Source organism: Eleutherodactylus coqui, chromosome 6 (genome assembly GCF_035609145.1).
Source record: "Eleutherodactylus coqui strain aEleCoq1 chromosome 6, aEleCoq1.hap1, whole genome shotgun sequence".
Classification (NCBI taxonomy): Eukaryota; Metazoa; Chordata; class Amphibia; order Anura; family Eleutherodactylidae; genus Eleutherodactylus; species Eleutherodactylus coqui.
In genome coordinates, this window is record NC_089842.1 from 31,952,757 (window position 1) to 31,979,955 (window position 27,199).

Genomic DNA, 27,199 nt, shown 5'->3' on the forward strand with positions numbered 1-27,199 from the left:
AGGACTTCTCAAAAGTCATCTTTCCCATCACCTTCCTAACAAAGAAAGCACATGTTTTTCTGATCCCCGGAGGCACAAAATTCTTTGTAGTAACTTAAGACTCTGTTTACTACAGCACTGGTACTGATCCACCCAAGACCACAATTGCCTTATTTCGTGGAGGTGGATGCTTCCGACTCCGCTGTGGGAGCTATCCTATTACAATGAATCAGAGATAAGATGCAACTGCATGCTTGTGCATTTCTATCCAACATCTTATCACCCAAGGATAAAAATTATGATGTTGGGAACAAGGAGCCTCTGGCCTTTCCTAAGTCATTCTTCTATAGTCGTGAAACTCTCTTTCAACAGTGGACTTTGGAGGCAAGAACACCAACTTTATGATCCCAAGTCTGGTCGACTCTTAAGTCCTCAAACTGGTCCACATTTTCAAGCTGACCAGTCACATTGAGGTCACAAGGAATTTGAAACTCCTGCTTTGTTCCTTCTGGTGGCCTCACTGCTGGAAGAATTTGAAGAGATATGTAACCTCTTGTGAGGTATGTGCTCAGAACAAGACAACACAAGCTCGACCTCTGGGTTTTCCATCCATGCCATAGGGATCTATATTGATATACTTTATAGTTGACCTGCCCCCCCTAGAAAGGAATGACTACCATCTTGGTTGTTGTGGAATGACAGATGGCTCACTTCATCCCCATAAATAAGATTCCTACTGCCAAGCACACAGTTGATGACCTGGGAAGTTTTTTGACTACATGGAATTCTTGATGATATCATCTCGGACAGAGGAATTCAGTTTTCTCGAAGTTCTGGAAACACTTTTGCATGGCCCTGTGAATCTATCCTTTCATACTTAGTCCAACTGCCAGGCCGAGAGAACTAACCAGACCCTGGAGCAGTATCTCCGCTGCTTCACCTCCCATCTTCAGAATGACTGGGTGGATTATCTACCAACAGCGGAGTTCATGTATAACAATGCCTAACATAGTTCTACCACCCATAGCTAATTCTATGCAACTACAGAAGGCACCCCGTTTTCATCCCTAGCCTTCCTGCCAACACTCCTATCCTGATGGTCCACCACAAATTGGCAGCATTGGCAGATACTTATAAGTAATTAAAGGAGGCCTTGTGGGAAGCTCAGGAGGCCTACAAAGAAGTGGCAGACTGACATCGTCAAGCGGCTCCCCTTTTCTGGGTTGGAGAGAAGGTATGGTTATCCAACTGAAATCTGAAAACCCACTTACCTTCCACCAAATTTGGGCAAAGGTTTATTGGACCTTTTCCAATTACAGAGAGGGTCGACCAGATGGCTTTCTACTTGAAGTTCCCGGGCAGCCTGAAAATCCACCCAGTTTTCCATGTGTCCCTACTGAGGCCTTTCCAGCAGACAGCAACTGCCTCCCCCTCCTGTGAAGGTCCAAGGGCATGACTACGTCATTGAAAGGAATTTGGACTCCTGAACATACCACGGAAAACTGCAGTACGTTGTGCAGTGGAAGAAATATGGGCCAGAGGAAAACTCGTGGTAGCCAGAAGAAAACATACTTGCACCTCGGCTCACAGTGGACTTCCACTGAAGGTACCAGGGAATGCCAGCCGCTGGGATATCTTGAACAGTAGCCCTTCTTATTGAGCCATCAGCTCTTTGGACAGTTCCCCTGCATACCTGTTGCCTTTTTCCCAGATTTTGTTAACCCAGCCCATGTCCTAGCTCCATTCAGTTCTTGATTAGACATCCTATAAAAGCCTGGCCCTGCCGCTGTATCAGCACATGATTAATATTCTTGACAGCACAGTCTAATCCAGCTCCATGTTACCAGCTTCTCCACTATTTCTGCAATACCTCCTGATACTGACTTCTGGCTTCCTCTCTGACCACGTTACCCGCCTGATGCCTCTGTACTGCAAACCGAGGCCTCCCATTGCTGACCTTTGGCTTTCCATTTGACTATATTATGCACCTCCTTCCCTTCCCGATAACGATTCCTGGCTATCCTGACTACTAATCTGTGGCTTCTATCCAGTGCTGGTAAGATGTAAGTCATTCTGTGCATGGTACTTACACAGCATTACTTGATTCTGTCCCCTCCTGACTGCTGAGTTTTCCTCTGGACTCCTGTGTCCTGCTCCAGGTGAAGATCCCTTTTATAAGGGCTGATAAATCATTCAGATTCCCACATCCAGTAGAAATTTTAATGATTATCATTCAGTTTAAATGCATGCCTCGACTGAATGAAAATTTGTTCGCTTCTTGTTCATCGTTTATGCATGCAGAAAACTGAATGACAGATTGGCCTGTATAAAAAGGCAGTCATTCCTTCTGGCAGGCCAGAGCCACCCCCAGCCAGCTCTGCTTCTATTCACTGGGTGATGATCGTTACTATGTAAATGCCCAGGAACAATTATGGCTGCGACAACCTGTTGGGCATCTACGCCAGACAGGTCGTTCTGTGTAAAGGGGTTTTTAGATGCCTCTTAGTTTTTATCTGTATAATAGAGAACCAGTATAAGATTTACTGGAGATACATTCTTTATTATCAAGATAACGGCATGATGGGAGATAACTTGTAACTTTCCTATACCAGTGAGCAAGTTTTCATTTCTTTGAAACTACTAAGCTCTTCCTGTGTCCCACCCCGAAAAAAACAGATAAATCAGGAGGCTCACCCAAGGTTTTCATTTCTCGAGAAAATCTATGCTGAACGATGATTTCTCTGATTGGATTTCTGAGCCTCTCGGCTCTTACAGCAGCAAGTAGGTTGAATTATTTGCCTTTGTATTTGCTCTATTTCTGTGGATTTCTCAATCACACTCCCATTAGTGCTGCGGGTCATAATTCCACCTCTGTTCCTTTTTTGGAGTAATGTAATTAAATTTGAAACAAGCATGTTTGTTTTTCCTCAGTGTTTTCAATGCATTTAAAGAAAAAAAGCAGAAAGAAAACTGAAAGTTTTTAGTCCGCTTCTACTCTATTAGGTTTCCGTGTTTCAATGGAACAAATGGCACACAATGAACTAATAGAAAGGAAGAAAACTGAAAGCATTACGTATTTTTTGAAAACCCCTTGAAATCAAAGGAGAAAAAACAAATGTTTATTTCCATTTTAATTCTGTACCTCTGCTCCAAAAAATGGAACAAAGAGATGGAATTACAACTGATAAATGGAAGTGTAACTATACCCTTAGGGTACACACACACGGGCATTAAAAAAGTTGTGGCTAAGATTCTCTAGCACAACTCTGATCAGACATCCCGTCCGTGTGCTGTCTGATGTGTGGGACAATGATATTCTCATCTGAAAATCAGACAATATTAGGACATGCTGCATATACACATTCACATGAATGGACGCTCTTCCTGTCCCATTTTCGGACTGCTTTTTGGATCCGAAAATCTTCCAGAAATATCCGTGTGCACATACCTTTAATAATGATAGAAAATAATAAATAGCAGGAATTGTGGCGGTAATAAGACATACTAATACTTCTACTATAGCAGTATAAGTCTGTGTGACAGATGTTACCTCTCCTCCTTTCATACTGGGAGATGAGCTTTTAGACATCTGTCTCCGATGCCGCTGATCTCAGTTACTTTGCAGCAGAAAACAAGAGTGTAATAAGTGATTAATGTGCTGACTGTGTGCTGTGTGACATCTCTCTAGGTTCAGCTCTCTTGTGTACAAAGTGTTCATCTACATCCTCAACCTGCTCAGGCAGCAGCGTAACTTGTCCGGATGGATTTATGTGTGGGTCTGAATATACACGAGTATTTGGCGGTGAGTTATATGACTAACGCTTTCATGACCAGGGCTATTTGGGTCTTGGTGATCAGAGTAAAATTTCACACACTGGAATGCCGAATTTTATATAGAACTTTTAATAGAGTTTCTTAGTCTACAAATCTCTCACTATATACATATATGGACGCTAAGTACTTTCTAGTTTTTCAAAACTGGAGTAGTTATCTTGTTATTCTGTAGGTTATCCGTAATTATAAACAGAAAATACAAAAGTATAGAGAAAATACTTTATTGTGCCAACACATCAATTAAAAGCACTTAACCCCTTAGTGATGAAGCCTGTTTGCACCTTAATGACCAGCTAATTTTTCAATTCTTTTCATCGTTGGATTCCTAGAGCCAGAACTTTTTAAATTCTCCTCTGATATAGCCACAAGTTGTATTTAATGTATTGTATAACCTTTATTCATTGTTTAGGGGGAATTGGGGAAAAAATGAGATTTCATTTTTAAGGCCTTCAGTGTACAAAATACATAGAGATATAACATTCTTCTCTGGTCGGCACGATTTCGGCAAAAACAAGTTTATACAGTTTTTTTTTTATGATTTGCTATTTTTATATAGAAAAAGAAAACATTTTTTGCCTTTCTGTCGCCGCATTCCAAGAGCCATAGCATTTTTATTTTTTCGTTGACAGAACTCTATGAGGGCTTGCCTTTTGCTGGATGAACTCTAGTCTTTATTTATCCGATTTTTGGGAACATATAACATTGTATTTGCTGCTTATTTCATTTTTGCTAGAGAATATAATAACAAAATCTGCAATTTTGACATGCTTTTTATTTTTAACGGCATTGATCATGGAGTATAAATAATACTTCTGTGGGTCACTACAATTATGCCATTACCAAATTGATATAGCTTTTCTTTCACTTTTTCCCACTTAAAATATATATATCTTTTTATCGCTGGAATTAACCCCTTAAGAACTCAGCCTTTTATTTTTTTACCATTTTCGTTTTTTCCTAGCCCCTTCATAACTCTTATTTGTTTATCTGAAAGTAGAGGAGAAAACCCCTGCGCCCAGAGTGTCCCAAACTATATTACAGCCCCAAGGCAAGGTAAAGTGTAGACCGGGTTGCTATGAGAGGTACCAGAACTTGAGGACAAAATTGGAAACTTATAGATGAAATAAATAATAGTTTATTAAACGTATACAAGACAGAGTGCAACGTCTTTCGGAGCCCGTATGCTCCTTTATCAAGTACAAAACTACAATTTAGTGAAGCAAGGAATGAAACATAAATAAACAATAAAAGAGAAGACAGCAGAAACATGAAAATAAAAATGAAGTATGCCGTTAGCAATAGATATGACAGGATAGTCACGCTAAAAATACTGAAAAAAAAGAAGTTAGAATATATACATCATAAGGGCAGCTTCAGACAAATGTATATCGGCTGAGTTTTCACGCCCAGCCAATATACAGTGTCCCTCTGTGCAGGGGGAGGAGGCTGGAAGAGGCGGGAGCAGTGCTCTGAGCTCCCACACCCTGCCACTATTTGCAATGGGAGGGGGCGGGACAGGGCAGAGCTAAGTCCCAGACTTTGCTCCTCCCCCCTCCTATTGCAAATAGTGATGAGGTGTGGAAAGGGGACGGGAGCTCAGCGCACCATATAGCCGAAAATGATGTCCATCATTGGCACATAGGCTAAGATACTGATCTGAAGACAAAAACAATTGCAGTGCCTGACAGACTGATTGAAAGTGACATAATTACAAACACGCAGAAGGAAATGATAATGGTTACAATTATATAGCAAACACCCAACAGTGAAAGAGCTTCTTTAGTTGAATCCATCTTCTGGATAGGCCAGACATTGTCAGTAGCAAATGGGGGGGGGGGGGGGGGGGGACGAGCGGGCGCTGGCTTCACTCCCACTGAAATTAATGGGAGCACCATGCTTCTATTGCACTTCCTGTTTCTCATTTTGGACAAGACTGGATATCTGGCTTGATCAGTAACAAGAGCAGGAAGTGTAAATAGTACCACAGCGCTCCCATTGATTTCAATGGGACTGAAGACAATGCTCCCACTTCCTCTACTGTCTAAAGGATAGGTCATCAGTTGGAAAAATGGCAAAAAAACCCCCTAAGGACACTCTTTTGAAGTGTTTTGAAAGGGGTTTAGTTATGTATCAAAGTTTTTAATCTTTGCATAAAGTTTAACAACTTTCTAATAGACTTTGGAACAGAAATATTAAGACCGGAGCTCCATGTTGCCTGTCTTAATTGGCAGATCAGTGCAGGAAGATGCACCAAATGTATTAAGAGGCACAAGCAGTCTTGAACACAGAGGATCCTGGGCCATCCATGAGTCCCAAACTGACATCTATGCTAGGTCATAGGTGGAGCACATTTCTGCTATAATTTACAGCATTTTTAATTATTATAAAAATAAAAAATATGAAGTTAGAAAATCCTTCTTCCAGTAAGTAATTAAAATATCATATACTACATGGTTAACGCCATCAAAAATTGTGCCTTTTTTGTCACTTTGTCTCCAAGAAAAAAATATAATTAAAAGTTATTAAAAAATCCTATGTACTCTAAATTGATACCAATGCAAACTATAGATCACGCTGATGTTAGTCACAGTGGCATGGCTGCTCCTCTCCTATGGAAGAATGTTGCCTGGCTCGTGCGTTGCACAATGGTAAATTTAGCAGCTCTTATTTGGTGCTACCTGCGGAGTCAAACAGGGTACAGTGGTGAAAAATAAGTTACAAAAAGTGGACAACTGAACAAAAATAAGGGTAGAAACTCTTTACCATGGGAGCATGTGGTGTGGTACTTCAGTGCAGATCTTATGTTGGTGGGAAGGGACTCCAGTATTCAGGTTGTAACATAAACCATAACCAAATTTATTTTCAGTGAGAAGAGATTGGATTGCAGATTGACTTGCTTCAAACACTTTGCATAATATGATTTTAGAATCAACAGTTACAGTTGCAGACATTGATTAATTATGAATGTTTTTCAGGAGATTGGTACAAATAAACATTATCTATAGAATTTGTTTTTTCTTTCACCTTTTCTCCCTGGCTGTGCCTAGGACTGGCTGACTCCTCCTTCCTTGGCTTGGAATTCCTTTTTCTCTCCTCTCTCACTCCTCTTCTGACTTTACTAACAATTCTTGTTAATGAGTACTTCAACTTTAGCTATTTTCTCCTTCCCTCCACACTGGCTGATCCTAGATGTTGTCTCTTGACTCTTCTCGACTCTGCCATAGACCAGAATCAGCCCTAGACTGACTGTTGCTCAGCGCACTCCTCCTATTTATACTGTCACTCTAATTCAACTTGTATAGGGGCCTATTCTACCAATTCCAGGCTATCTTCTCTCGCTAAACCTGGCTAACCACTCCACAGACTGTTCCTAAGTGACCTAAACTCACTAAAGGCTGGAGAACCTTGTCAATATGCAATGTGCGACAAGAAGGAGGAAGTCTGCAATCTCTGAGTGGTTTCTAAGGGGTGGCTTAGGAGTCGAGTCATGGTGGTGATGAGTGCAGCGCGCTCTATGTAATTTTGAAGGTAGACCACAGGATAAAGACAACCAATAGAATTAGGCACAATTGCCTGAATTAAAAGATCTTGGTAGAGAATAAGACTAATATACACATGCGAGTAAACTGAAGGCACACCAGGTAATGTTAAACGTGGCAGTCTGCAAGAATAATAAACAGTAGAACTTGCATGTACACAGTTTAAACCTTCATACAATGATAAACAAGCCCAAAGGGAGGCAGCACCCGAAGTAAGGGAAAGCTATAGAGAAACTGACTAGGACGGAAAGCAAAACCCCTATCAACCCGACTACCAGCAGTTGCCATCCTGAAACACGAGCTATAATTTTCCAGTACTAACTCAGTAGGACTGTCTGGAGGATGTCTGATCTCTGCAGCTTGCAATTTTGTGTCTGTATTGACTGTTTGGTGGAAGCAGGGATGGAAGCCACAGCTTGGAAGGATTTCAGGTATTGAAGACAAGCGGAGCTTCTCTCAGCAGAGTGGGTGATTAGCTGTGCAAGTGGTTTCTTAAAGTTGTAAGTAAGCTTTTCTAGTTACAGGACAGGGGGAAAGCCAATGTGACGGCTTTACCTGGCTGCTGACATTCTCCTCACCCCTCCTTCTGTCTCTCTGTTTCACTCTCTCTCCACATTGACCCTCTTGTTTCCCCCTCTCAACACTTTTATTATTATCTACTGTGCCACAGATCAGGGAACAGGAAATTTCCAGCCAACTCCACTCAGTTAACTTGTTTGAGCGTCGCTGCGATTAGCTCTTCCACCAAATCAGGGAGCTTCTTTCTTCTGCTGGGTCAGGTCATCTGACAGTCCTGTCTGCTACATACAGAGTGTTTTCCCCAGGTCCTTCAGCCATTGTTTTACAGTGAAATGATCAAGTTAAATTAACTATTTGGTTCCCAAATCTGACCTCATCTTCTTATTAAACAAAATCCAGCATCACTACCCTTTACTAAATGGGCTGTAGTTAGAACAGTTGCTCTTGAGTTGCAATTATGTATTTTTACTGTTGTGTCACACTGCAGTTCACTACAGATTCTTCCTTACTAAAATAGTAGCTGTCCTTGATGTTTCCTCTACGAGTCTGACGGTCGGTTCAGGTTGACAGTTTAATCTGGCAGCTCGATATTAAAGAATGAATTAATTCATTTTTCCCAAGACAATAGATTACTCTTTCCAATCCAATTTCTATCCTGGTTTTCCAAGGGGCCTTACTCTTTTTCTGTCATTATACAACGGCGCTATATGCTGGCTAAAGCCAGTACTGCATGAGGTGACACATTGGATAGGCTCCGACAGCAGAGCAGCTGGCAAAATACAGTAAGAGAGCCCTGATGAACGTCTTCCAACATCAGAGCTGTACAGCCTTAATTCATAATGTCTTCAGAGGTCAGACAGTGGATTGGAAAGGGTTAAGCTAAGGTGGAATATGTTACTTCTCCCCAAAAGCTAAGTTACACAATTACATTTTCTGGATAAAAAACAATAAACATAATAAACAAACTGTCTGCTGTACAAACTGGAAAGGAGTGAAAATGAGTCAAGTTATGAATCACAACTGAAATGACTGTGTCCATGAATGCTGCTGATGAAGCATCCAGAAAGAGATAATTAGTTAAGACAACGAGCAAGCAAAAAGGATAATCAACAATTAAACTGAAAAACGTCTCCAAGCAGTCTCTTGTGGTACAAATTTTAGAAATGTTATCGTCAAGTAGTCTTTTGGGGTGTAAAGCTTAGGAACGTTACCTAAACTGGAATGGGTATTCACAATAATTTAAACATGGTAGTGTGACCTTTAGTCTCTGTAGCGGACAGGTATTTGTCTGAGGCTGAATTTTTCTTTGGAATTGCTGAAGTTTGGACGATTTTCTGGAACTCTGTGGATGGGCTGTGGCATGCTTGAAGCAAATGGGACAGACTGGTGAAGTGGTACAATAAAGCTGGGTATCAGATACCAGGTCATTGGATCATCAGAGTCAAAGACTGAATAATAACAATAAAAATCATCTTTATTTGTAGAGCGCCAACTTATTCCGCAGTGCTTTTGAGGCAGAGGGGAGCACAGACAATACAACAACTACATGTAGGAATTAATAGTAGTTAGTGAGGTTGATGATTTGTTCAGGAGATTTAATATGCTTCTTTAAAGAGGTGCGTTTTTAAGACACGTCACTGAAGGGACTGGATTGTCTGTATCCAAAGTAAGGTCAAGTTGTGGATTGGCCACATCGGGTTCACTGTCAAAGTCTTTTGGAGGTGGGGGTTGCAAAGAACAAAGTTTAAGTCTATCCCGATTGATGAGATTCGGCTGCCCATTCTTATGCCCAATATAATATACTTCTTTATCAGCAGAGGGTTTGGAAAAAATGGTGTAATGCAGTAGCTCCCATATAGAGTCTAATTTTCCAGTCCGTGGATGTTTCTTTAGCCAGACTTGATCATTAACAATTAACGGGATAGCTTTAGCATTTTTTGTCAAAGTCACTTTGCTGCTTCCGAGGAACTTCCTTCATGCAGGTATTAACAATTTTCTGGGATTCTTGAAGTTTTAATTGATACTCTTGTACCCAATCAGTGGTTGGCAAAGAGTTAAAGGGGTTGTCCCGCGAAAGCAAGTGGGGGTATACACTTCTGTATGGCCATATTAATGCACTTGGTAATGTACATTGTGCATTAATTATGAGCCATACAGAAGTTATTCACTTACCTGCTCCGTTGCTAGCGTCCTCGTCTCCATGGTGCCGTCTAATTTCAGCGTCTAATCTCCCGATTAGACGCGCTTGCGCAGTCCGGTCTTCTCCCTTCTGAATGGGGCCGCTCATGCTGGAGAGCTGCTCCTCGTAGCTCCGCCCCATCACGTGTGCCGATTCCAGCCAATCAGGAGGCTGGAATCGGCAATGGAACGCACAGAGCCCACGGTGCACCATGGGTGAAGACCTGCGGTCCACCGTGGGTGAAGATCCCGGCGGCCATCTTCGCAAGGTAAGTAAGAAGTCACCGGAGCGCGGGGATTCGGGTAAGTACTATCCGTTTTTTTTTAACCCCTGCATCGGGTTTGTCTCGCGCCGAACGGGGGGGCTATTGAAAAAAAAAAAAACGTTTTGGCGCGGGACAACCCCTTTAACTTCATCTGTGAGTTGTATTCCCAGGGCTAGATCTGCAGGTAACTTGCCTGTCTTTCAATTCGTGCTTGAACAGGATCTTGAACACCTCCTCCAAATATTTCAGATGTTCATTGTAAGTTTTGGAGAAGATGATGATATCGTCTAAGTACAGCAGAGAGGTTTCAAAATTCTTATGGTCCAAACATCATTCTATAAGTCTCATTTTTCTTAAATAACACTAAGGAAGCCACCCATGGACTTTAGTTATCCCTGATCACATTAGGATCTTTCATGTCTTGAATCATCCATTTCACTGTGTGGTACGAAGAAAAGGTCAGGGGTCGATATCTGTCTTTGATGGGAGGATGACAATTCGTGGAGATAGTATGAGAGATAGGCTTCACTTGACTGAAGTCAGTGACATGCTTGCTGAAGGCTGTGTCGTTTTAGCAAGCTACATCCTGTACTCCTTGTTGTTTCTTGGGGGGTTTAGGAGTGCCCACATGAAGGTTAGACCACCAGGGTGCTTCAGTGGAAGAAGATGCCTTTTTCACCTGCTGGGATGATTGTAGAAGTGTCAGAGTCTAGGAAATACTCTGGCTGGAGCAAGGACACTTGAGCTACACTGCAATATTTCTTTAGAGTGATGGCAGTGTCACCTGTATTGAGGACTCTAAACAGGCACTTGACCCACGGAGACAGTTGCCAAACTTGTGGTCGCTCTAAAAGATGGGTACTCTTCAGTTTATATGAATTCAATAAGAGCCTGGTAGTCTTCCCCTTGCAGACTGGGTCTGGTCTGGGACTACAAAATCATCTCTGTGCCAGGAGGTATGATGAAGGGTCTAACATCTTTGATCCTTGCTCTTCCAACTCTTTCCCTGGAGTTTGCGAATTTCTGTTGGGCGGGAAGAATCTTAATGGTCTTCTTCAGCACTTTCTGTTGGGCTTTTGAAGCAGAGAAGACTTGACTCTGGAGAGCTTCCAGCATTTTTCCAAAACAATTTCTGAGCATGTTCATCCTCAGGATCATGGATGGGGGATTTCTCTCTGCCACATCAATCACCAGTACACCTTGTGTCAGGACAGGGTCCAGGATACTGGGAGTCCTTGAGAAATCCACAACCCCCCTGCCTACCTGCCCCCCTGGGCTAAACCCCAGGGCAACAACTGGGCGGCGGTTCCTACACTCAACTAGGGAAGTGGGACATGGGAATGACAAACAGTCACTGGAGACAAACAAACAGTAGAATGGTCAGACTATCTGGGTCGGCAATGGGAGGGTACGCGGTACAAAGGGGTCAGGCAAAACAAAGTCAAGTCCAGAAAGCAGAAAATCAGAAAGCTGTGGTCGCAACAGGGAGTCAAACAATACACGAGTGCAGCTGGAAGATCAAACTAACACTGGCAACCATTTGCACACACAGATAGGTTTAAATCCTGTCAGAGCTCCCGCCCCAGCAGCTGATTGGGGCGGGGAGTCTGACAGCCACCGGGCACAGCTAGCCCTGCTGGAAACCCCAGCCCCGCTGAAGGTGGCGAAAAAATTGAGTGTCGAGTTGCCATGGAGCCGAGGACGCGACACAGGGAGCCCCCCGATGCGTCCCTAGCAACCCGGCGGCCAGGGGAGATGACAAGGACTGGGGCTCCCCTGCACCGCAAGGCAGCTGCCTGTGTGACAGGACCGGCGGCGGTGGAATGGACCTGCGAGCCGCTGGTCCTGACAGTACCTGTCTTTTACGGGGGGACACCAGACCCCTATGGCCCGGAGCGGGTTTGAGGGGAAAAGCCCTATAGAAACGTGGTGCATGAACATCCCTATCGGAAATCCACGTTCGGTCCTCTGGGCCAAAACCCCTCCAATGCACCAAATATTGCAAAGCACCCCTCACTCGCTGGGAATCCACCAATCTCTCTAACTCGTATTCCAGTTCCCCCTGTACTAATGTAGGATAGGGTGGGTTTCAGGCAGGCAGAACTGGGGTCACGTATCTCTTTAACAAACTCTTATGAAAAACATCATGAATTTTCCAAGATTCGGGTTGTTACAATTTGTACGCCACAGGGTTAACGATCTGAGAGACGGTAAATAGCCTAATAAATCAGGGAGCCAGCTTCAGGGACGGGAACTTCAATTTCAAATGTCCAAGTCCATGGACAGATGTGACCAAGGCCTGGATGGGATGGGCAAGGATAAAAGAGGCCCCTCAGGACGTCTCCTGACACTCTTCCCCCTGGCGCAAACCAGACAAGAAGTAACAAATGCCTGCACATCCCTAGCCATATGAGGCCACCAATACAGTCTGAAAAGTAGTTCCAGAGTACCCCGGATACCGAGGTGACCAGCAAGGACCAAGGCATGCGTCTCCTCCAACACTTTTAACCTCAACGGTAACGGAATAAACAGTTTGCCTTCCGGAAGGTTTTCAGGGGCAGACTGCTGAGCAGCAAGAATCTGAGGTGAGAGGTCAGAGGAGATGGCAGCGAGAACCACCCCAGGGGGAAGGATGGTTTCAGGCTCCAACTCAGTAAATTCTGGGATACCAAAACACCTAGATAAAGCGTCAGCTTAGTGGGGGGTTTTTTAGGTCAAACTATATTTTTATTCAAAGCAATACTTGTTACATACGTTGTGGTTTGTTCCAGAAGCGGACCATGTAATTGACATAACATAATATAATATAACTATAACTACCAGTCTCAGCTCAATGAAGAATGAAAAAGTCCTCAGGCAAAGATGGTCTTAACAGTGGTAGGGTTAACTAGTTTGCCTATGTTTGGGTCAGTGCATGCCTGTCACCCTGAGCAATTATTACTACTGAGCTGACTTATCTGTGTTGTGTTCCTTGGTCGGCTCGGAAATGGTTAGATTGCTTCTTTTTCTGAGGAATCAAAATGAATATTTATAACTCAACTGTAATCAAAAACATGGGATCATTCCAGACCGATCCCTAAACTGGGGTCGGTATAGAGGGGTTGGCGGGGTGGGGTAGGTTGGGGCGTCCGGGTGGGGAGGGAAAGGGAGTTAGAGAAAGAAGAAGAAAAAGAGGGTGTCTCGTTCCGTGGAAGCTTCTGAAGGGGTCCCATTCTTCAGCTTCAGTCAGGTTGGCACTATTCCATTTTCGGTCCATTGGTCAAATCCGTTGGAGCTACGGAAGGAGATCCATACCTTCACGTGGCGTAGTATGTTGTCCATTTGTCATTATCTTTGGCTCTCAGTTCCTCCATGTATCTAATTTCATCTAATGCCATTGCCCAGTTCAGGCGTGTCAGTGTCGTCCTGGTTTTCCATAGTCTGGGGATCAGGGTCCGCATGGCTAGAAGGAAAAACCTAAGGACATCCTTTTTGTTAGCGGAAATGTTTCCTGGCAGGATTGACAGGAGGGCCATCTCTGCTGTAAGGGTTAAAGGGGTTGTCCCGAGGCAGCAAGTGGGTCTATACACTTCTGTATGGCCATAATAATGCACTTTGTAATGTACATTGTGCATTAATTATGAGCCATACAGAAGTTATAAAAAGTTTTATACTTACCTGCTCCGTTGCTAGCGTCCTCGTCTCCATGGTGCCGACTAATTTTCGCCCTCCGATGGCCAAATTAGCCGCGCTTGCGCAGTCCGGGTCTTCTGCTTTCTTCTATGGAGCCGCTCGTGCCAGAGAGCGGCTCCGTGTAGCTCCGCCCCGTCACGTGCCGATTCCAGCCAATCAGGAGGCTGGAATCGGCAGTGGACCGCACAGAAGAGCTGCGGTCCACGAAGGTAGAAGATCCCGGCGGCCATCTTCAGCGGTAAGTATTGAAGTCACCGGACCGCCGGGATTCAGGTAAGCGCTGTGCGGGTGGTTTTTTTAACCCCTGCATCGGGGTTGTCTCGCGCCGAACGGGGGGGGGGGTTTAAAAAAAAAAAAACCCGTTTCGGCGCGGGACATCTCCTTTAAGCATTTTCTTTTCAAGGCATTGTATATGTCTTCTATTTCTACCCACAGTCTAGCGATACCCGGGCAGGACCACCAGATGTGTACAAACGTACCTAGCCCATTCAGGCATCTCCAGCATGCTGAGGAGGTACCAGGGTATATTTTGGCCAGTAGTGCCGGGGTACGGTACCATCTCATGATAAGTTTATAATTTATCTCGTGGTGCCTGCCCGCAACCGACATCTTGTGGGTCAAGACGACCCCTTTAGCCCAGTCTTCCTCTGACAGGGGCTGACCTAGCTCACCCTCCCAGGCTCCGCGATCTCCTCGTTCCGGGTCCGGAGCCCCCCCTGGCCACCTGTATGTTGTAGACCTTGGTGATCTCTCCCCTTGATTCTCGGGGATTAGCACATAACTCCTCGAAGGGAGTAGCTGGGACTGACAGCTCTGCAATTGAGCCTTGTGTTTTTATGTAATGGCATAATCGTAGGTATTGGAACCATGCGCCCGTCTCCGGGCCCATCTCCCCCGTGAGCTCGTCTAGGGTCTTAATTCCATTTTCTTGAAGACAGTCGTGTAGCCTTGGGATGGGAGCTCCAAGGTTGGCTAGGAACGTCATTCCCCAGTCTCCCGCAGGGAAGTCCGGGTTGCCAACCAGGGGAGTCCAGGGTCCCGGCACGGATATCAGCCCACATCTGTGTGCGAAACTGTCCCAGATCCTTAATATAGTGTTCAGAAATGACAACACCTTTATGCCCCGTCTGCCCAGTCCTCCTTTAAGCCAGAATAGGCCTTGCGCCCGGTGCGGGGCGGAGTTCTGTTCCAGTTCCACCCATAATTTAGAGTGTCCCCTGTGCATGAGGTCCATAACTACTCTGCATATTGCAGATCTATGGAGTAGAGGAGCAAATCAGGTAAGCCCACTCCGCCCCTCTCTTTCTTTTGGGTGAGGAGCTTGTAGCTCAGTCGAGCCTTGCCCCCCCCCCCCCATACGAATCTCATCAAGGTTCTTCGTAGCTTAATGAAATAATTGCGTGGGATTTGGATAGGCACCGCCTGGAAAAGATACAGGAATTTTGGGAGGGAATTCATTTTGATGGAGTTTATTCTGCCGAACCATGATAATGTTAATGGTCTCCATCTTTCGAGATCTTTAATCAGGGAGGAGTAGATGGGTTCGTAGTTTAGGTTAAACAGTTGGGCTGGGTTGGGCGATATTTTTACTCCTAGATATTTGATGTTGTCTTCACGCCACAAGAGTGGGAGGGGTTTAAGTTGGGCCAGTTCAGCTTGCTGTATTGTTATGTTTAGGATTTCTGACTTGTGCAGATTAATTTTAAAGTTGCTAACCTTGCTGTAATTGTCAAATTCTCGTAATATGGCTGGTAAGGCCTGTCTGGGGTTTGTGATATAGACTAGGAGATCGTCCGCAAATATCGCCACCTTGTGTTCGGTTTGTGCCGTGCTGTATCCCTGGATTTCTGGGTTTGCTCTGATTGCATTAGCGAGTGACTCCATAACTAAAATATATAAGGTTGGGGATAGTGGGCATCCCTGGCGTGTCCCGTTTTTGATATTGATTGGGTGTGAGTTTCCCATTCACTCGTATTTGAGCCGTGGGGTTTTTGCAGAGGGCCATTATCCAGTTGCTTAATCTATTTCCCAGGCCGATTTTTTGTAAGGTGGCTTCAAGGAATCTCCAGTTAACACGATCGAATGCCTTCTCAGCATCTACTGATAGAAGGCAAAAGGGGCTGTTGGAGTCGCGTACCCTGTGTATCAAGGAGAGAGTTCTTATGGTGTTATCTCTTGCCTCTCGACCGCGGACGAAGCCCACCTGGTCTTTATGAATGATTCTAAGGATCAATGACCCAAGGCGTGTGGCTAGTGTTCTGGCAAAGATTTTTGTGTCCACGTTTAGTAAGGATATGGGCCTATAGTTCCCACAAAAAAGGGGGTCCCTTCCGGGTTTTGGGATAACGGTGATTGTGGCTTGTAATGCCTGCCGAGGGAAGGGGCAATTTGCTGAGATCGCATTGAAAGCTTTGCATAGTATTGGCGTTAATTGGGTCCCGAGGGTTTTGTAAAAGCGGGGGGGTGAAGCCGTCAGGCCCGGGGCTTTTGCCCACTTTTAGGTTCCGGATCTCCTCTAGGATTTCCTGTTCCATTAGATCATTTTCGAGCTTCTCAGCCTCCAGCGAGGAGATCTTTTGGGGGGCAAAGTTGTGTAAGTATGCCTCTATGGTGTCATGGTTATCGTTTGGGTTCGTCTCTGGGGGGGCCGGGATGTTGTATAGTTCTTCATAATATTTTCTGAAGCATTCTAGTATGTCTTCCGTGGCGTGTACCTTCCCCTCCTTAGGTGCATTCAGCGCAAATACGTAGGACTGGCTTTCCCGAGGGTTTAAGGCCTTTGCCAGCCAGCTGTTGCATTTGTTACCATATTCATAGTAGCCTCCTCTAATCCTGTCTCTCATGCACAGGTGGGCCTGGTCCAGTACCGCCAGTATCTGCTGGTGGAGGGAGGTTATCTCCGTATTTAAGTGGGGGGAGGCCTTAGTTTTATTGGCCTGTTCAGCTATCCCCAAACGGGTGTTGAGGTCTGTCAGTTTGCCTATTCTAGCTTTTTTAAGCCTCGCCCTGTGAGATATGAAGGCCCCTCTTAACACACACTTAAGTGCTTCCCATTGTGTTGGTGGAGATGTCGTGTCTCTGCTGTGGGTTTCTACAAATGTCTTGATGGTTCTGTTGATCTCGTCACGACAGAGCGCGTCCGTCAGGAGGTTGTCGTTTAGGCGCCAGGTGTTGGCTCCGACCCTATGGTCGTGTTTCAATAGAGCCCCGAAGACGGGCACATGGTCCGACCAGATGATGTTGCCTATTGTGCTTCTTGGGGCCAGATCTAGAAGACCGTGTGTGATAAATAGGTAGTCCAGTCTCCCGTAGCTGTTATGTGCTGTGGAGTGGTGACTGTAGTTCTTGACCCCTGGATGAAGAATCCTCCAGAGGTCAACGAGTCTCAGTCCTTGCAAACATCTCCTTAGTCTACGTATGGCAACCAGGGAAACCCCGGACTTACCCGAAGACGAGTCCAGATCAGGGTCCATCGTCAGGTTGAAATCCCCACCGAGGATGATGCCGGTTCCTGCTGCGAATTGCTCTAGTTCTCTCAGGGCGATAATCCCGAAGCCGACTTGTCCTGTGTTGGGGAAATATAAGTTAGCTAACGTCAGGATACGGTGTCCAAGGTCAAGTTTGAGGAATATGTACCATCCCTCTGGGTCCTCTTTTGTTGCCAGTACTTTGTGGGGGAGGTTCTTGTGGATCGCTATTAAGACTCCACAAGCCTTTTTTTCAGGGTAGGTGCTATGATACCACTTGGTGTAGTATTTGTTATTGCATTTGGGTGTGTGGCCTGTTTTAAAGTGCGTTTCCTGTAGGAAGGCAACTAGGGCCCGTTTTTTATGTAAGTGAGCCAAAATCTGGCCTCTTTTGGTGGGGTTATTGAGGCCTCTAGTATTATATGTACAGAATGAGATACCAGTCATGGTGGTTGTGTAGTGGTGGGCGATGGCTCCTTCAGGGCTTCCGAGACACTAGAGAGTGGGGGTGGGTGGGTGAAAGGGGAGAGAGAGTTAGGTTGGGTTAGGAGGGATGGGTGACGGAAAGCGTGTGTTCCGTCGATTGGGGGGACAAGTCCCAATCTCCTGAGGTGGGTTTCGGACCAGGGGTCCGTGTCAGACGGCACCATGGTGGCGTCTACCCTTTGGGGAGGGGGGTGAGAGCCGGAAACACGGGAGTCAAAATCGCTCCCGGTCTCCCTCGTCTATGTCTGTAATTTTTCAAACGGTAAGAAACATATGTGAAAAGCCTGTATCTAAGGGGGATTAGAGAATATGGTTAAACGACCATTTGGGGGAGTGTAGCTAAACAGAGAGGGTTGAAAGTGCACGTTGATACTCAGTGAATTTGGCGGGGCCGGAGGATTGGGCTAACTGGTGACCCGGTGCCCAGCGTGCTAATTGTGAGTAAATGCGGATCGATGCGGGGGCAAATAGTGCAGTCGGACCCGTCCGCTGATAGTTCGTTCACATATAGTCCGAGTGGTATCGGGTCTCACAGGTGGCATCTTCAGCGTGTGGGACCCGGGAGCATGTGGGTGGGATGGTTCCTGCTCCTCTGGCGCCTTGGTCTAGATTTTTGCCAGGCGGTTTTGGGTGCCGTAACGGGCAGTGTTGGGATGTGCGGCCAGTCCGGGATCGCGACCATCGGGAGTTCCAGGACACTGAGGAATTTAGGTAGGTCTGCGGGTGATTTGAAGACCGCCGTCTTTCCATTTTTTGATGCTATGAGGATGAAGGGGTATCCCCATCTGTAGATTACGTTGTTGACTCGGAGAGCTTCAAGGAGCGGTTTCACGGCTTTTCGGAGCTGAAGGGTGCGGCGGGCCAAATCAGGGAAGACCGCAATGGGGGAGCCGTTGTGGGTGAGGGGATCCTTCCTGTCTCGGGCGCTTTTCAGTATGGCTTCCTTGTCCTTATAGAAATGTATGCGGCATACAATGTCTCGTGGTTTTCCTGGGTCATCGGGTCTGGGGCCCTGTGTTCTGTGTATGCGATCTTTCTCTATAGGTCGGTCTGGTGGGCGCTGAAGCAGGGAGCTGAAGAAGTTGCGGGCCCAGTCTTCTAGCTGAGAAGGGGCAACCTCCTCAGATAGGCCTCTCAGGCGCAGGTTGTTGCATCTATGGCGGTTTTCTAAGTCGTCGAGATGAGACAAAATGCCCGCCATTTGTTGGGCTTGCGCTTTGATGATTTGGCTGTGGGATTCTAGTGTAGTGAGGACTTCGTCTTGTGTCTCCTCTACCGCATTTATGCGGCTTCCCATCTCTTTAAGATCCTGATGTATGAGGGATAGCGCTTCTTTTTGGGAGCATTCTAGTCATTGGAAGTCCCTTTTGGTAGGGAGGGCTCTCAAATGTGCCTTCCAGTGCCAGTCCTCATCTGATGACGACACGTTATCGGTTGACGGGTTAGTTAGGGGTGCTGCTGCGGCTGCTGCGTGGCCCCTGTAGCTTTTCTGTTGGGAGGAACTACTACTCCTCTCGGACTGGGGGCTTCTGTTTTGTGCTGTTGTTTTGATGGGTGAGGTCTGTCTGCTGCTTGTGGGTCTTCTATCCCTCTGGCTTTGTATTTGGTCTGGGTTGCTACCCTCTGCATATACTGTGGGGCTCTGCTGTGTCCCAGGTACTAAGGTGGAGTGTGCTGCATGGGGAGAACGGTGCCTGGAGGGAGACTCTGCGCTGCCTGCTTGAGGGCTGTGTGTCCCTGGTATGTGGAGGCACTTATCTGATAGGTTGCTGTCTTCAGGTCCCTCCGTCTCCCGGTCTCTAGGTCCGCGGGTCTCCGCTCTGCTGCGGGGAGCTGATGCCGAGTGCACGTGGCCGGGCGCCATCTTAGGTAAAGGAGCTGCCGCGCTGTGTCTCCCGAAGAAGCGCTGGATGTTCGGCGGTTCGCCTTCTCCCGCTATCTCCTGTCTGCTGGGAGCCCTCTTCTTCCCCATCCTTGCTTTGGAGGTCGTTTGGTGCTGTTTAGGGGGTGAGTAGCAGGCTTTTTGCTATGAGGGAGCCGGGAGCTCGGCAGGAGAGCGACTTATCCCTGCATTGGCAAGTCACGCCCCCCCCCCCCCCCAGCTTAGTGTTTTTTGAGCCGGGTCGGTAAGTAACTAGGAAATTAAAACGGGAAATGAACAAGCGGACCTGCCGGGAATTCAACCTCGTTGCAGAGTTTAAGTAAATGAGATTCTTATGGTCAGTAAGCACCGTGATGTGATGGTGAGCTTCTTCCAAAAAATGCCTCCACTCCTCAAAAGCCCACTTAATAGCCAATAATTCCTGGTTGCCTATATCGTAGTTCTGTTCAGTAGATGAGAACTTTCTAGAAAAATAGGCACACGGTCTAAGGTTCGCGAGTGTGGAGGGGCCTTGAGACAGGACCGCTCCCACACCAAACTCCGAGGCATCTACCTCCAGCACAAATGAGCAGGAAAGGTCCGGTTGCACAAGGACAGGGGCTGAAGAGAAAGCCACCTTTAGGGTATCAAAGGCAGTAAGGGCGTCAGAAGACCAGGTACTCACATCTGCTCCCTTTCTGGTGGGATACGTTAAATGTTTAGCAACCACAGAGAAGTTTTTAATGACATTATGATAATAATTAGCAAAGCCGAGGAAGCGTTGAAGAGCTCTCAAGGTATCTGGCCGGGTCCACTCCGTGATGGCTTTCACCTTCCCAGGATTTATCTGGATATCACTCGGGGTGATGATATAGAATGTCATCTAGATATACAACGACAAACATCCCTATGATATTCTGAAACACGGAATTCATGTACCTCTGAAAAATGGCTGGGGCGTTACATAACCCAAAGGGAGGCATATTAAAAGCTGTCTTCCACTCATCCCCTTCCCGAATGCAAATGAGATTGTAAGCATCCCTGAGGTCAAGCTTAGAAAACCACTGGGCACCGGCAAGCTGGTTGAAAAGGTCTGGTATGAGTGGAAGGGTGTACTGGTTTCTGACCGTGATCTTATTTAGATCTCTATAGACAATACAGGGCCGGAGACCCCCAACCTTTTTCTCAACAAAGTACAACCTGGCACCCACTGGGGATTCTAAGGGACAGATGTGCCTCTTGGCCAAGCTGTCCTGGATATAGTTTTTCATGGACTCTCTGTCTGGAATGGTAACATTTATAGATGCGGCCTTTAGGGAGTTTGGCCCCAAGAACCAAATCAATTTTATAATCCCATTCCGTATAAGGGGGCAAGGCATCAGACAAGTGCTTAGAGAAGACGTCCAAAAGCTCGGAGAGGTAATCTGGTAGGACAATCGCCTCGCAGGTGGATATATTCACCTCCACCGCATGCAGGTGATTGTCACAGCGGGACCCCCACTCTACCAGTCCCAATGTGTCCCAATTAACTACAGGATTGTGCTCCTGTAGCCAGGGTAGACCTAAGATGACGTCCACAGACCAGTCTCTCATCACAAGAAATGTGCAGGACTCAATATGTAGGGCTCCCAACGTAAATCTTACCTCCGGGGAAACAAGATTAACAAGACAACCTGGAGGAGCCAGGCCGCCAGGGGAGATGACAAGGACTGAGGCTCCCCTGCCCGCATGGCAGCAGCCTGTGTGACAGGACCGGTGGCGAGGGAACGGACAAGGTCACAGAAGTATCGAACTCTGCAACATACGACAAATGGGAAGAAGCCTGCACTCTCTGAATGGTTTCTATAGGAAGGCTGAGGAGCTGTGTCACAGTTGCGATGAGTACAGTGCATTCTATGTAATTTTGCACAGTAACAAAGTGCATTTATTTTCAGTATTCTTTGCTTGGTTCTAGTGCATTGTTTTAATCTGGTTTGTTCTAGTCAGTTGAATTGTTCCTATGGTTGTCTAGACCCATCTTGTTCCTAGTTTTGTGGCCTTTTGTCTGTTCATTCCCTGTTTGATTCTGTCTCCCCTTGGTTTAATATTTTGCTTACTTCTTTGGCTTCTTACATAGTTCCTAGTGCCCTCTTGCTTTCATGAACAGCATTTCAGATAAGGATAGCTGAGGGCTACCTAGGGACAGGGGTGTCTGGTCTTAGGGACAGTATCAGGAAAAGATTAGGGAAGATATGAGGAGAGATACCATTAGGAAACAAACCTCTCTGGTTATTTCTATTAAATACTATCTGTCTCAGTCTCCTTTGTCAGTTTCAATTTAATCATAATAATAATCTTTATTCATATAGCGCCAACATATTCCACAGTGCTTACAAGACAGGGGGAACAGAAACAAAACCACGGTTGGTTTGGGAGATATGTTATGCCTTCCTGAATAGGTGTGTTTTTAGAGCATGCCTGAAGATTTTGTGCGGGGGATTGCCAGGATAGTTTGAGGTAGTGCATTCTAGAGGACTGGCGCTGCTCTGCAGACGTCTTGAATCTTCATATTTATCCTCCTCATCTGGTTACTTACATCTTATGTCCTGTAATCTAACAGGGAATTAGATCTCGCGCTATCCCCAGGACGTAAGTTTATGCCCTGTTGCGGGAAGTACCCGGCAGTCAGGACGTAAACTTACGCCCTGGAGCTGGAAGGGGTTAATGCATCTTTTATGACAAATTACAATTTGACACAAAATTGCATGAAGGCACCTGTGTACAATATACAAGAGTGGCATTTTGATAATGCACCAGGTGTCTACTCTCAGAATATATATAGGTACAGGGGGTCGGTATGATTTTTTAATTTAAAAATCTAGGTTTTATCTGTACATGTAAAAAATCTGAAAGTTGTCCTGAATACTGGAGGTGCAAAATATACAGATGCCTCCGGCAAAAGAAGGGTGATATTTTAAAAATAAAAAAACATGTTTGATCTTTCTATTTGTAGAGGGAGAGAGGATTGAAATTCTGATCAGGACATGCACACCTTCATCTGAATGCAATTTCAGTGGCACCATGAGCATACCACAAGAACGAATTGCGCTTGGCATTTCATGCTGCAGCACTGACAACTGTACTCCTACTCTTCCAACTGGTAAGTCATCCATTTCTGCTTTGTTCTACATACAAATGAGATTTGGTTGATTCTTCATAGACTTTACAGCTCCTAGTTTAATAACAGAGCTTAATTTCCATTCTGTATAATTACGGATGCCATCGGTAATGTGGCACACTTTCTCTCAGGTCTGTACAGTATTCAGTTAGTTACAATAGACCAAAATTTTGTACTCTTCTTTCAGTATCCCTCACGGCTCCCATGCCAATGGTTTGTTCATTCCTCACCCATCTGTTTACTGCACTCCAGAAGTCATGCTTCATTTTGACACGTCACCACCGCAGCCAATCACTGGCCACAATGGTGACATGTCAATCTGTTATTAGCATAATCTGGTTATTAGCTAAAAAAAATGTACAAGCAGGCACAATTAAACTATATGAAAGAAAAATACCAAAATTAGTACCACATTTTATTATTAGCACATATAAACAATGACAGACTAATTAAAAATATGTGAAAATCATAAGATCATAAGTAACATCATAAGTAAAATTACTGTCCTGTAATAAACAGTGACCCCATAAACTTTATCCCTTTACTTAGGACCACCTGTGCTTTGGGATCACAGTTAATGCACACAGAATGGCTCCTTTATTAGAGTCCTCAGCCCTCTCACGACTGGAGCGTCCTTGTATGGATATTAGACATGGGACCCCAGAGTGCAGCATAAAATCAAGTGACAAATTATCTGAATATCAGAATCCTCTGTTTGTTTTTAGTTGTTGTCACTCAGTTTCCGCCTGCATAAAAATCACTGCATGGAATATGAAGCACTTAACGAGAAGTGCGCACGAAGGTAGCAATTTTCAGCCATGATCTACCTGTCTAAACATTCTGCATGAGCACGAACAACTAGCGGTGACGTCACGTGTGTGCTCATTTAAACAAGCGTCGTCCCGTGCAAATGGGACATAAGCGACTTCTAAAAAGGCCTGGTCATTGGTGCTAGACTACTCGAGAGTCACACCTGTCACATCTACAAATGTGCAACTCACTGTTCCTTAGCATAAATATATTATGACAGCAGATGAGCAGTTTCAGTACCATTCCGTCTAAGAGAAACAGAAAAGTGAGTCTCCAGGGCATATATGAGTTGAAAATTGTATCACCGAGCAGTGGAAAAACATCATTTGGTCAAATGAATCCAGATTTCTGTTGCACCATGCTGAGAGGTCAGAATTTTCTGCAAACAGCATGCATCAATGAACCTTTCCTGTCAGCTATTCAGAGCCCATCAGTACCTCTATCTAATTTGTGACAGCTCCAAGAAGCTTTCTGTCTGCATTGGCCAATATTCCTGTAGAATGATTTAGGTGCCATGTGGAATCTACATCGTAAGAAATTTCTGTGGTTTAGAAGGTCAAAGAAGGTCCAAAGCATTACTAGATGGGTCTCTAAGAGAGATGAGCGAGCATACTCGATAAGGCAAACTACTCGAGCGAGTAGTGCCTTATTCGAGTACCTGCCTGATCGTCTCTAAAGATTCGGGTGCCGGCAGGGGGCGGGGAGCGGTGGGGAGGAACGGAGGGGAGATCTCTCTCTCCCTCTCCTCCCCCCCCCCTTCCCCCCGCCGCAACTCACCTCTCACCCGCGCCGGCAGCCGAATCTTTAGAGACGAGCGGGCAGGTACTTGAATAAAGCACTACTCGCTCAAGTAGTTCGCCCTATCGAGTATGCTGGCTCATCTCTAGTCTCTAATAAAGGGGACATTCAGTGTATATTATTGATGTGAATGATTGATTTAAATGGGACTTCTGCCCTGGAGAACATCTTTCCATCATTTCCCAGTGGGAATGTATAGGTAACACTGGTGGTTCATCTAGTAAAACATCTCTCTGTTGGTAGGTCAGAGACCGCTTGTATTGAGTTGATCTCGCTATGAAGAACCACTGGTGTCTGTGTATTGCATGGTAGATCACTGTCTTCTTTCTACTGTATAGAGAATAATATGTTAGAGGCTCTAACAGAGGGACAACCGCTTCACCACTTAGAAGGGTGGATGATGAAGGTTCTTCATAGGTTCATACATTATGGTTTTTGTGCTATGAATACAAGTCATCTTTTTATTTCTTTCTCCTGTTCTTCTAGTTCCAACAAAAGGCCATAACCCCAATGGAGTAATCTGCCCATCTTGCGCTCCTGCCCAATCTACCCCGTGTTACACCTCAGATACTATCCAATGTACAGCGGATGAGAATATGTGTCTTCTCAAGGCAATGGAAATAGGTTTCAATAACTAATTTTTGTACTTCACTTTATTGAGAACCTTTGACTATGATTGATCTCTACATAAGATTGCATACCAACACTAAACTAGTGAACTAAATAGTCCTCGACTGCCCATTTAGGGGCCAGTAAAAGCATTTGCTGTTCCTAGTATGGCCAACTGAAGAAAAAAGTTTTCCATTTTCACATGCAAACATCTTAAGGCCTTAGTCAGACGGGCGTTTTTTCGCGCGATTTGCGGATTGCATGACGGATGCGCATCCGCAAATCGCGTGACCGATGCGCGCAAGTCGCCCGCAAATCGCCCGCAAATCTGCTCCTAGCCGCGTTTCATTAGAAACGGGCCGGAGCTGTCCAGCGCATTGCATTCAATGGAGACGGCAATAGAGCCGGCTCCATTTAAAGCAATGCGCTGCGGGCGAGCCCGGGATGAATTGTCGGGAAGGGCTTAAATATATAAGCCCTTCCCTGCAATTCATCCTAAAATGTGTAAAAATAAAAAATATATATGTACTCACCTTCTCCCGGCAGCCGGAGCTCCGCGCGGCCGTCCTGCAGTGGGTGTGAAGGGGGTGTGAGTCAGACCTGCCCCCTGATTGGCTCAGCGCTGAGCCAATCAGAGGCATGTCTCACTCACACCTATTCATGAATTCATGAATGGATGTGAGTCAGACCTGCCCCTGATTGGCTCAGCGCTGAGAGGCAGCAGTCACTCACCCATTCATGAATTCATGAATGGGTGTGTGAGTGAAACCTGCCTCTGATTGGTCAGGGCTGTGACCAATCAGAGGCAGATCATTCAGCAGGCAGGGATTTTAAAGCCCCGCCGGCTGAATAGTGCCGAGAAGCAGTTCAGGAGAACTGACAGCGGCCGCGGCTGGACTCCGGCTGCAGCGGAAAGGTGAGTATACAATTTTTTTTTATTTTAACACATTTTAGGATGAATTGCAGGGAAGGGCTTATATATTTAAGCCCTTCCCGACAATTCACCCCGCGCACGCCGGCAGCCCATTGCTTTCAATGGAGCGGCTGTATTGCCGGCTCCATTGAATTCAATGGGCAAACATCGTTCTTCTCTGCCACAGCTGTTACAGCTGTGGCAGAGAAGAATGATTTGTCTTCTATATGTTCTCAATGGGGTCGGCGCTGCTGCCGCCGGCCCCATTGAGCGCATATAGAGAAGAGAACAGGAATCGCAGATCGCAGATAGGTGCGATCTGCGATTTTTTGTTCTATAATTTATCGGACGAGCGCATAAAAAGCGCTCATGTGTCCGATACCATTGCAAAGCAATGGTTTTAAAAAATCGCCGGACGCATGCGCATGCGCAAATCGCGGCTAAAAACGCCCGTTTGACTAAGGCCTAAAGCTTATTGGGTTTTTTAAGTGGAGTAGAAAACATACTAAATAAACCTCATTTTTGGAAGACATCAATCAGAAAAAAATCTGTTCAATTGCAGCAAAGCTTTTATTTCCAGGATAATTTATGAAAAAGTTGTATTTTGCTTGGTTGTTATGGTCTTTAAGGATAGTGTTTGTTTGACCATCTTCATTTATGAAGCCTCATATTGTGGTATATGAAATCTTTGTGTATCTTTGCAGGATCAGCCTCAGGAGCCATGCGAGGATGCGCAACAAAGTCCTTCTGTGATCTTGGTAGCCAGTTCTATACTGCTGGAGGATCAACAATCAAATATACATATACCTGCACCAGTGGCGGCATAAGTGCCCATAAAGTCGTCCTGACTCCAGCCATTGTGTGTCTTCTAGTGCTGAAATTGTTTCTCTAACAGTTGTAAAGGATCCTGAAAGAAGAGAAGTTTACAGGATGGGATACTTTATAGGGTTCCTTTCTGTTGTCAGGTTTTTGTTTCTAATAACCCTTGGCTGACAAATATCTTTAATACATAAATAAACGCTTTTGCTGTATTTGTTTTTTTATTCTTTAATTTTATTATTTCTTCTAAAAGGCCTTCCACTGATAATTCAATAATAATTTGTGAAAGTGG

The 27,199-nt window shown here is 45.4% G+C and overlaps 1 protein-coding gene across 1 annotated transcript; it reads left to right on the forward strand.

The window, feature by feature from the left end:
• The first annotated feature begins 2,696 nt into the window (after positions 1–2,696).
• Positions 2,697–27,119, forward strand: LOC136572035 (phospholipase A2 inhibitor and Ly6/PLAUR domain-containing protein-like). The gene is made up of 5 exons (XM_066572654.1): positions 2,697–2,760; positions 3,668–3,781; positions 22,794–22,940; positions 25,053–25,190; positions 26,793–27,119. The coding sequence occupies exons 1-5, from the start codon at positions 2,712–2,714 to the stop codon at positions 26,978–26,980; spliced, it is 636 nt and encodes a 211-aa protein (XP_066428751.1). The 5' UTR covers positions 2,697–2,711; the 3' UTR covers positions 26,981–27,119.
• Positions 27,120–27,199: the final 80 nt, after the last annotated feature.